We start from the raw sequence: 12257 nt of genomic DNA, 5'->3' as shown, positions 1-12257 counted from the left end.
AATACAAGATTTTTTTTCTTCATATAAATCAGTTTCTAGTCTCAAAATCAAATTGTAATGCACAGTCCAACTAACAGGAATACCTTATGGCTTCAAATAAAGGGAATTCAAGTAAACAACAGGAGAGGAACCTCTTCCAAGTCCTATTTCTATCCTAGACTTCCATCAACACTAAATGTTATGTCAAAAAAGGGGTTTATCTGCCAAGACCAGGTTCATAGACTAAGTTGTACATTATTGGAGGGATTTGTTCAGGTATAAAGTCAAGACAAGTATCCAAGTGAATCATGGAACACACAGTTTGTACATAATAAGTTCATATCTTCCAGTTTTGCAGCTTTTGGTCTACTAGTTCAACAAAAAATGGCAATCAAATGGTAAGTAGAGGTGGGACTCACAAGTTTTGAGTATAAGTAGCTAATACTAGGATCAATGTGCACCTTAATCACTTAACAGGAATCACAAAAGCAGTTTTACATAGGAAACTGTTTTACTCAACCTTCCTGATTTGGAAAAAATGAACAAAATGCTAACTTAGCACAATTGCATCATGGTTTACTAGTCTAAGCCAAAACAGGTGTTTACCTTCTTTTCTTTCACAATCAGTCTTAAAGATTCCTGTTGTTTAAAAAGGTTTAGTTTCCTTCAAAATAGGTGAAACTACTCTAACCAATGCAGGTTACAAATGCTATCACACAAAGAGGTATTCTAAGCTAGATTGGTCTCAAATAGGTCAAACAGTGTCTAAATAAGGCTAATATGGGACATAGTCTGGTCTAGGAAAGGTCTCAAGTCAAATTTCTCACATTACAAGTCACACAAAGGCAGTCACAAACAAAAGATTCATCTGTTCAAAAGGAACTAGAAGGAACTCATAGAGGGTTCATGGCACCTATCTAGAATCAACAAGATAGATAGTAATTAATACAGTCAAAACAGCACAAAACAAGATAGACAATGCATATTGTTGAGACTTATTTTTGAAACAAAAGAGGATAGACTGAACTAGTAAGGGGGTCACATGGTTTTAAGTCATTTTCTACTCAATTCCTAAGCTTTTTAACTGTTAGAATTCCTAAAACTGAGTGATTTTGAAATCTGTGATCAAACCAAATGGATTTTTGGGAACTCAAGCCATAAAACAAACAGTTTTGCACAAATTATGACTTACAAAGCAAGGAAAACAACTTATACAAATTTAGAACTACACTTAACTTTAAAAACTGGTTTGAACTTCTTACACTTATTTCTTGAAAGACGCAATTCAACTTCCAACTTCTTATAACATAAATGACCTCAAAACAGGACAAATATTCAAACAAAGGTATTTCTGGCCTGCTTCATTTTAAAATTTCCACAGTTTCAAGACAAGAACAACTAGAAAACTGCACAGGATTACAACGCTTGTAGTTTCACAAAAAATAGGTTCCAAAACTTAAGCTTAGCATTACTCAGTTATGTCTAGCATCTCAACACTTTATAATCCACATACAAGACTAAATTTACAAGAATTTCTTGTACTTATTTTGACAGAGTTAAGAGCTAGTGAGACATCCAAGTTTCATTTTTAAACCATAATTCTTACTTAGACAGTTTTAAGCTTCAAATCTCCAAACCACATCCCAGAAGTGACCTTTACTTCTAAAAAAAAACATTTTTTTAATATCAAAACAAAAGGCTAACAGATTTCAGATCAAATTATAAGACTGTCCAATTCACTAGATATCAAGTTTAGCAGCTTTAAAGTGAAGAATGACTTGCAATTCCTATTTATCACACTCAAACTTATACCAGGCATTCAAGTTTTCATAAATTGCAATTAGATTTCAAACAGGACTACATGATCCATTTTTGAAAAAACCTTCCTCTCTTAAACAGTTTTAAGTTAGAAGCAGTCAAATTGTTCTAGAAAGAATCAGCTGTTGAAACAAGTAACATCCACTTAATAATGAAGGAAAGGAGTCTTTATTCAATACTTGAGACTAAAACAGGCTCAAAAGAAACATTTTTGGACTTAAAGGTATTTTTGCTTAATCATATTTTCCTTTCAAACCTTCCAAACTGTTTTCCAGTCTGACTCATAATTTCAAACCATCAAACGAAGTTAAGGAGATATAAGAACACAAACTAAGATAGATTTTCAACCAACTAATATTATTTAACAAGAAACATTAAAAGTAACGAACTTAGACCAAAATATCAACTCTACTTAACTCAGTGTCAAAAATCCTAACCTAGACTGTCTTTTCTTCATTTTTATTAACTTAACCAACTCAAAGTTACTTAACATTATCTAAGTTTAAGCTTCCTAACTCATTTCTCAATTTCAAATCACAAAAAGGGACACAAAATGCTCACTCAATCATTAAAATAGAATCAAACTAATATGTAATCATTTTTTCTAACTAATAAATATTACAAACAATAGATACTCATAACTTGAAATGAAAACAAGGATTGAAATGAGAATTTACCTTTTGTTGGGGCAAACTAAAGATCAAAAGGGGATTGGTTCAACTCCAAGCAATAAAAACCCTTCTCAAATCCTTAAAATCACCTTTTTCTTCTTATATTTTATATTCTTCTCTATATATTGTATTTTTTGTATATATTTATAAACTGTATAGTAGATGAAGCATAGGGTTATTTTTTTCAAGGAATAAAATCTGGACCTAAATTTTGTTCTCAAACTTGCTATTTATATCACAAAATTTATAGGAATCCTAGGACAAAATAGAAGGACACCTGGCCACTATTTTTCCCCCCAAATTCCCCACAATTCGTACCTTACCTACATTTCAAATAAAATCAGATAGGACAAAATGAAATGCTAACTAATGTACCCTAAATTTCAAATAAAATCCACAAAAATCAGATAAATACGAGGATAGTACAAATGCCAGCATGAAGTACGGATATTGTGTAATCCTAACGGTACAATTGTACCAATTTTGTACCAAGAGGATAAAAATCCTCAAATTCATACCCAACCAGGGGCGGATCTATGTATATCTGAGGGTGTTCATCCGAACCCCCTCAGTCGAAAAATTACACTGTTTATATAAGGTCAAATTTTTATTTTATGTGTATATATTTAATATTGAACCCCCTCAAAACAAACGAAAGGCGCAGCTCAGTGGCGCAGGGGGTTCAGAGTTGCCCGTTACACGCGGGTTCGAACCCCAGCAGCCTCACTTGCAATATTTTCCTGAACATTTTATTTCAGCTGTTCATTAGACAAAACGACGTAGTTTAGTAACGTTATATTTAATTAAAATAAATGGACAAAACGACGTAGTTTTGTAGGGGACAAATCTAATTGGATTCAAATCAACAAACCAAATGTTTTCTTTCTCTTCTCTTCCGTCAAAGTCACCTCACCTAACACCTTTCTTTTTTTTTTTTTTTTGCTCAGTTTTTTTTGCTGATTTGTTTGCCTCCGCCACTGCTCTCTGGTCTCCGTTCATGGCTTCTTCGGTAAGTTCTTAGATCCCTCCTTTCTCCATTTTTTTTATCTTTTCTAAAATTCTATATATTTGCTTTATTGCGAGAATAAAATACTGGGTAATTGGGTATGTTGTTGTTGTTGTTGTTGTTGTTATTTAGAGTAACTTGACGTGGCACTGGCACGGTCCCATTAATCGTCTATTCATTGTATCTTCACCTTCACCAGCCACGTCTCTAATATGTCTATATATAACCCACTAAATATCATTCATCAAAGACATACACAGCCTCTTTGTTTTCATTTCCATTGTTTGACAACTAGCTGATGCAGCAGAAAGGTAGAAATAATAACCGTAGATCCAGGAGCTTCTCTAGATCTCGTCTTGCCATTGAGGGTTTTTAGCTTCTCTATCTCTCCCATACCATAAAATACTGGGTAATTGGGTATGTTGTTGTTGTTGTTGTTGTTGTTATTTTGTATATTTGATATAAATTTTAGCTCGATTGCTTCAAATTTTCCCGGAGTGACTGAGAATTGGTCAATTGCAAAATTTTCTCTCTTGCTTTTTAGATTATACCCATGGAATCTTGGAGATATGATAGTCAACTTTCAGATGCAATTTTTCAGTTGTAATTTTAATATAAATGAATATATCTCAGTGTTCTCACTAATCGCAGCAAAAAGACAAATTAGGACATAAATTAACTTACAAATGCCTTCTCTTAACTTCAAATATTTTTTTTATAACTTAAACCAATTTGGGGCGGATCTATTTGTATTTGGATAACTTAAAGACTGTCTCATATTTTTTGTATTTGGAGATATGATAGTTGAAAATGTCTTGCTGTGTTTAAATTACTTATTTTAGGAAGAACAATTTATTCTAGGAAGAAGGAACTAAATGAGTAAAATTGTCTACATAATTGCTTATTTCTTTTAAGTTCTAACAAAATTCTTATTTTTTACGATTCAGTCTCAACGTTCAGTGAAGAACTATTTTACGAAAGTACCGAAATCAAGTGTAGCTTCTTCTAGTCAACCTAACCAGGAAGCAAATGCCAACCATTCAGAAGTACCATTACCTTCTTCTCAGGTATTTGATTTGAGTACTTTAAATTATGATCCGGGTGAAAGAACCACAATCTTGGACTATCATCCAAATCATCGTGATGTTATTAGAAGAGCATACCTTATTAATGGTCCTTGTCAACCTCGGTTGCTTCAGCATGAGTATCCTCAAACGAATATTTCTGGATCAATGCGCCGTTTTAATTCTGAATGGTTTGATGATGTATATCATGATTGGTTGGAGTATAGTGTTAGTAAAGATGCAGTCTATTGTTTGTATTGTTATCTATTTAAAGGCTACAACACCAATCAAGGTGGGGGTGAAATATTTTCAACTGTTGGGTTTAAGAGTTGGCAGAAAAAAAAGAATCTTGGAAAACATATTGGTCTACCGAACAGCCCACATAACCAGTCAAAAAAGAAATGTCAAGATTTATTGCGGGTACAACAGTCTATTCATTTTGCACTTGAGATGCAATTTAGTCAATTTAAGCATGCGTATTTGGTCCGCTTAAGTGCTTCCGTTGATGTAGTAAGACTTCTTATAACTCAAGGATTGACATTTCGAGGTCATGATGAATCTAAATCATCACTTAGTAGGGGTAATTTTCTTCAAATTCTCTCATGGTATGCGAAAAAGTGTGATAATATTCGTGATTATGTACTGGAACATGCTCCTCAAAATGATCAAATGACTTCTCCAATGATTCAAAAAGATATTGTGGGTGCTTGTAAGATAGAAACAATTAAAGCTATTCTTGAGGAATTAAATGGTGACTACTTTTCTTTACTAGTTGATGAGTCTTTTGATGTATCACGCAAGGAGCAAATGGCTATTGTCTTACGATATATTGATAGAAATGGATTTGTGATGGAGCGGCTTCTTGACATTGTTCATGTTCAAGATACTAGTGCTTTATCTCTAAAGAGGGCAATTGTTAATTTACTTGCTAAACATTCCTTAAGTCTATCATATGTGCGTGGACAATGTTACGATGGGGCAAGCAATATGCAAGGTGAGATCAATGGCCTTAAAATGTTGATTAGGCAAGAAAGTAGATCAGCCCATTCCATTCATTGTTTTGCTCATCAACTTCAACTAACTCTTGTTGCGGTCTCGAAAAAATGTATTGAAGTGGGAAAACTTGTAGTGCTGGTTTCAAATATTTTGAATGTATTGGGATCTTCTTTTAAGCGTATGGATGAATTTCGAGATTCTCAAAAAGAAAGAATTCAAGAGGCACTAGATTTGGGTGAGCTTACAACCGGTAGTGGCTTGAATCAAGAACTTGGTCTTTCAAGAGCTTGTGATACGCGTTGGGGATCTCATTTTAAATCTTTCAACAATTTTATTCTTATGTTTGGCTCTATTCTTAATGTTCTTGAATCACTTGTTCTTGATGCACGATTATTGGATGAAAGAGCCAAGGCAATGGGATATCTTGAAGCTTGTCGAACATATGAGGTTGCGTTCATGTTGCATTTGATGAGTGATGTTTTAGCAATCACAAATGAGCTTAATAAATGCTTACAAAAAAAGGAGCAAGATTTGGCAAATGCCATGTTACTTGTTGAAGTAGCAAAAATAAGGTTGCAAGCATATAGGGATGAAGAATGGGATTCTCTTATTGCTAGGGTGTCTTTGTTTTGTATCAAGCATGAAATTTTGGTACCTAACTTTGAGGAGCCATATGTTAGCTCTTTAAGATCACGAAGGAGACTTGGTGACAATAAAGTCTCTCATCATTATCGTGTTGAGGTATTTTGCAATATTATTGATTGGCAACTTCAAGAACATAAAGATCGTTTTGGCGAAGCGACGACTGATTTGCTTCATGGAATTTCTTGTTTGAATCCAATTGACTTGTTTTCAAGTTTTGATATCAGGAAAATAATGAAAATGGCTAAATTATATCCTGATGACTTTAATGAATTCAATATGGGTTCTCTTGAGAATCAACTTGCAAGTTACATTATTGATGTTCGTGATGTTGATGAAAGGTTCTACAATCTAAAAGGGCTTTGTGATCTTTCAAAAAAATTAGTTCAGACAAAGAAGCATTCAAATTATCCTCTTGTATTCCGCTTAGTGAAACTTGCTTTGCTTCTGCCGGTTGCCACTGCATCCGTTGAAAGAGATTTTTCAGCTATGAAGTTTATCAAGAATGACTTGCGGAGTCAAATGAGTGATGATTTTTTTAGCGGTTGTTTGGTGCCTTATCTAGAAAAAGATGTATTTGATAATGTTTCTAATGATGCTATTATTAAGACATTTCAAGATATGAAACCTCGTAGAGTACAATTGTGAACTCCATGGTCTTGCTTGTGTAGTCTAACTTAGTTTCTTTGTTTTTGCTTCAAAAGCTCCCAAGCTTTTACTTTTGTAATATGGCACCTTCAAGTTGCCTTTCTTAATGGAAACTTCTTACTTTATTAGCTTTTTCTTAGTTTATTACCTATATTGTGGGATTTTATTGTGATATTTTTCTTCATCATGAGCGGAGGTGCCTTCACCCAACTTCGAGGTTTATGTACGCCTCAAGCAGGCCTTTGACAACACTATTCTTGCTTCGGCCTTCGAGCATGATTTTTAGTATTGTCTGTGCAAGAGTGATGCTTGATTTATTATATAGGAATTAGTTCCTATGTGTAGTTCTACTTTGATTTCTAACAATTTGCTACATTGATGACACTGTCTCAGATATAGAAGCTCTTCCGAACCATTTACGGAGGAAGTATGCCTTACTGCGTGATTTAGATAAAAGTCTGCAAGGTATTACTTATATTCCAAATTTTATATATTATTGGACTATTAAGGTTCTCTCATGCAAGTTAGTTGTTTTTTGATTTTCCATTGCTATGTGGTTCGTTAAGCATACTTTATGTATTTAAGTTATTCCTGATCCGACTCGCTCATTTGCCAACACAAGCGTGCTTATTTTATTTTTTGAACCCCCTGAACTGAAATCCTGCCTCCGCCACTGTACCCAACCCCAACGAATCCATCATGGAAATTACCCTAGGAGCCCATATAATTGCGTGTGGTGCACAAGTTGGCAGAGGTCTCGAGGTCCCGCCCATGGCAACTACATGCATGGGCAACCCGAGCAACATCCAAAAAAATGGCATAACTAATGAAATTTTATAAAAAAAATTAAACGCAATTGAACCTGGAATTGACAAGAATAGGTGAAAGCTAAGGGCATAAAAGCCATCTTAATTTCAGTCAAAACAACCACAAATCCACCGTGAAGGGCGGTCAAAAAACCCAACCCTAAGTCGCCTGAAGCCTGAAAGAGAGAGAGAGGTGATGGGTTAAAGGAAAATGAAGTGTGTGTGTGTTGGGAGGGGGGGGGGGGGGTTATTTCTAATAAACTTCCATCCCCCCCAACTTTTTTTTTTATAAATCCCCATCCTTTAAGTTTTAAAAACATTTAAGTTAACCTCCCCCCCCAAAAAAAAATTAAACTATATATTATAAATACGTGTATTACTAAGTAAAATAGTTATCTAGGCTAATTAAAATTTAAAACTTGTAGATTCAAAATATTAGCTTTAAAACAAGCCTAATATTGATATAATTTTGGGCATTATTTTAAATGTGAAAAAATACGATCAAACCGTAATTCATATGTTGTTTAAATTAACAATTTTTCCGGACTAGACGGAGCGGGATGTAAGTAAATAACTCGTATTTCTTATAAAATTTTCTCGGGATTTTTAAAATTTTAAAATTGAAAGGAAGTATCCTTACTTCGTCTTTGACTCGGGAAACTTGAAAACTAAAATACGCATCTTACGAGATGAAAATTAGGTGTCAACACATTGAGGAGAATAATTTCCTTAAGGACACACTGTGCATTCAGTGGGCTTTATTTAATTCCTTATACATTTTAAGATATTGTTCTTCTAAGTTCCAGATTTTGATTTGTTTATTTTTCAGTTTCTAGTTTAAGTACTTTTTCGAATATAGATTTATAGCAATCTTAAGGAAATTAGTAGTTTTATATATTCTGTATTCTGTTAAACTACCAGTATTTTACTCTTTTGACAAAGAAGAAAGTAATTTTTTCTTAGAAATAAAAATACTCTTTTCTGAGTTATAAAAGTAATCTTTCAGAAATAAAAGTGTTTTTTCAGTTATTTCTACCCCGGTTTTAAAGATTAAACCTTGATAAGATTGGAAAAGAAAGTTACTCTTTTCAAAAGAGGAAAGAGTACCCTTTTCAACAGAGGAAAAAGTATCCTTTTCAGAAGAAAAGAAAAATACTTTTCAGAGATAAAAAAGTATTATTTTCATAAGATAAAAAGGTACTCTTTTGGGAGACTAAAACTTTGTGGTCAGGTTTCAGTTATTTTTTTTTCTTTGAACGTATGTTTACTCCATTTCCACGATTTGCTCCAGAAATACGTTAAACATCTGCAACATATCACAAACACATCAAAAATCCCAAGACTTGCTCAAAAACAAGTAAAACTTATAGTAAAGAGCATCGCATGTGCCATAATTTCACGGTACATCGGCGGCTCACCACTTGGAGCGAAGATTTCTAAGTATACGGAAGACTTGCGGATGAGAGATTCTCTGTGTATTTTTCTTCATCCCTTTTGGATTTGTGAAGGCCCCTATTTATAGTTGCAGAGAAGCGCTAGGGTTTGTATATGATTTGTTGAACCATGTCATTTGAACACTTTGCGACATTTGATAGGTTCTTCTATTGCCTTGACATGTTGTGTCACTTATGCACGTAGCACGATTTTATTGGTCCTTGACTTGACTTGGCATGCCACGTCACTTGATACGTGGCATGGACATTGGGCTCATCATGTGAAGTCCGACAAGATCGACTAGCCTAATTGAATTCTTCTTTCAATTAAATCTATACCAATTGGGCTTAAGCAATTAATCTGATTATATTATCCCATAATATTTGTTTGGAACAATACATCTCGAATTTAGAATATGATCCAAATTAATTTGTGTATTTAAGTCCGACTAAACTTTAGTGCCTACAAATGCCCCCTACTTCAAGACTGGTTGAGGTGCATGACTTGTCGGGCCTTTTGGAGACGAGATTTGAAATATTTGTGAAGCAAATGATTTTTTTTTTACTTCATGCAATTGGCATCTTGCAAAACATTTGAAATTCGACAAGAAATGATTATGCTCAACCCTTCAATTGTGTCGCAATTTGATTGTCGACATGCTGAGGCTATCCAAACTAATACATTTCAGGATCTTTTATTTTCTGTGTGAAATTCTCTAATTTGCAAGAGATCCACTCGACTTTCGATCATTTGCCATTTCATTTTTCAATTTGAGGTGTTCCGGGCTTATCGAAAATATTGCATGATATTCCAATAGCTGGGAAAATCAAGTTGCATCGAAAGATGTTGAAAGAAAAAGAGACCATAATATTTCTTTTTGTTGAGTTGCAACTACTCACGGGGCAATATTTGTATCAGGTATGGAAATCCCTTTAGCCTCCTTTCTTTTGTTTTTGCCTTTGCTATTTTAGGCTAGCTCAAGTTACGATTTTTTTTATTTTTTATTTTTTTTTAAAAATTGTTTTTATTAAATAAGGGGTAGGGGAAGGGGAAATGGGGAGGGGGCTACAATGTGGGGATTCGAACCCTCACCAACAAGGTGAAAGTTCAGATAGCCAATCAACTGAGCTACTAGATTCCTACTCAACTTTTCAAACAACCCATTTCTTTTTCAGCAGCCCACACGTACATATTTTCATACTTCCCATATTTTCCATACTTTCCAAACTTCCCATATTTGCATGGTATTTTTTTTAATTTTATTAGATGAACTTTCCATGTATAAGCCTAAACTTTCCATAATTTGGCTCCAACTAGAACAAGGAATTCTTTGTGTCGGACACCTATAAATACCCCGTCTTCCCATGGTTATTGAGCATCAATATTTAACACCCTCGATCTGGTTTGAACCCATCTCTATCAGGTAATTTTCTTTCAATATGAATTTTCGTCACTTTCTTCACAACTCTACACGTCTGTGGTAGAAAATTCATATCTTGATGTAAGAAGGTTGAAATCATGATCCGCTTGATGTTTCAGAAACTAGACTCGTAGAGCTACATCATACGGGCAAACCGCGACCAAATTATTTTTATATTTTCTCAGATTTTGATCGAGAATCAGACTTCAAATTCTGATTCGCTGGTTTATCTGGTTCACGCGTCCTAACGAAAAATCTTATATCTTGACTTAGGAACATTGCAATCACGAACGGTTCATGGCGTCGGAAAGAAGACTCATAGAGGTACGTCTTATAAAAAAACCACGATCAAATTGCATCTATATTGGCTCAGGTATATTGTTTTAATCAACAACAGAATCTGAATTTGCTTTCTTGGCTTTGGACATGCTCTACGAAACTTACATGTCCCTTTTTAATTTCTTTTGCAGGATTTTGAGCACATCTATACAGCTTTAACTTCCCACAAATATGATGCACTTTCATGAACGCAATAATCTATGTCCTCATCTAGAGATAGTGAGCGACAAACGAAATTCGAACGCCAACGTCCTTGCCTTGGAGGTTCAACCTCCGGTGATCGGCGCCTTCTCACTTGACGGAGAGCTATCTGTCGAATTGATTCATCTTGCTGAATGGTCAAAAAAGGTGACCAAAGACGTCATGAGCAACTTCCCGAGCAAGGCCACTGTTATGGACGTCCCTCTGTTGAAGTCCACAATTCATCGGGAAATGAGGTCTACTGAATCTTCTCATCCCAATGGATGTTTCAGCAACTGGAGTGTCCCGCCTTCTAGTTTCGGAAAAGTTTGCTACATGTCTTGCTACTGGGAGTGTGTGGAAGATGTGCTTCCTTGCTATAAAGAATTTTTGGAGCGTGTCAAAGTTTACGATGCCATCTACGCTTCTTTGTTTACGTATGATTATGATGACAACGTACTGCATGCTTTTGTGAGCTTTGGCGTCCATATGCCAATACACTGTCCACTTTCATCGGGGAGATTTCTATCTCACTTTGGGACTTACGATTGATTGCAGGGCATCCCATTCGCAGATCTTTTTATGATAAAGTTGTTCCTTCGGCAAAAGAATTGACGCAAATGGACAATCAGGGGAAACCATGGCACCCCAAAAGCTGCCCATACTTGTTTTCGACCTTCTACAAACTTGCCGAAGGTAGCCTTCATGAGGTGTCCATCCATGATTGGGTGAAGTTTTGGTTTAGAGGACCAAGCAGGTACGCTGAGCCTCCGCAAATGGCGTCAAAGGGTCCTACAACGAAGCCAAGATTGAATCACAATCCTTCCGGGCATATTGACATGAATTACTTACCACGAACCGATAAGGAGAATGCCCCCAATGTTAATCTAGGAATGGAAGAGTCACTTAGAGATGAGACGAATTTGTCAATTTTCCTGGCATGTTGGCTCTACAAGTTTATTCTTCCATACAAGAAAATTGACTGCATGCATGCTAGCGTTCTCAAAGTGGCGAGCTTGATGGCTCATGGAGAGAAATTCTCTTTGGCAGTCCTAGTCCTTGCGAGCATATATCGTGGCTTGAGAGAGATATCTATATCTCCAAACTTGAGGCAGGGGAATATAATTTTCCCCATACACTATGTATATGGCTGGCTAGGAGAATATTTTAAGACCCATCATCGTGCCAATCACTCACATCGTAGTATTCCTTTATGCAAGATCTCTGGCGAGAAGATGGCTAAATACTTCAATT

At 35.3% G+C, this 12257-nt stretch overlaps 1 protein-coding gene across 1 annotated transcript; it reads left to right on the top strand.

Annotated features, from left to right (window-relative positions):
- Positions 1-3465: 3465 nt before the first annotated feature.
- Positions 3466-6824, top strand: LOC132601819 (uncharacterized). The gene is made up of 2 exons (XM_060314881.1): positions 3466-3477; positions 4422-6824. The coding sequence occupies exons 1-2, from the start codon at positions 3466-3468 to the stop codon at positions 6822-6824; spliced, it is 2415 nt and encodes an 804-aa protein (XP_060170864.1).
- Positions 6825-12257: the final 5433 nt, after the last annotated feature.

The sequence above is a fragment of the Lycium barbarum genome, chromosome 7 (genome assembly GCF_019175385.1).
Source record: "Lycium barbarum isolate Lr01 chromosome 7, ASM1917538v2, whole genome shotgun sequence".
Classification (NCBI taxonomy): Eukaryota; Viridiplantae; Streptophyta; class Magnoliopsida; order Solanales; family Solanaceae; genus Lycium; species Lycium barbarum.
Note: the sequence above shows the minus strand (reverse complement) of the source record. Positions and strands in the feature narration are given on the sequence as shown.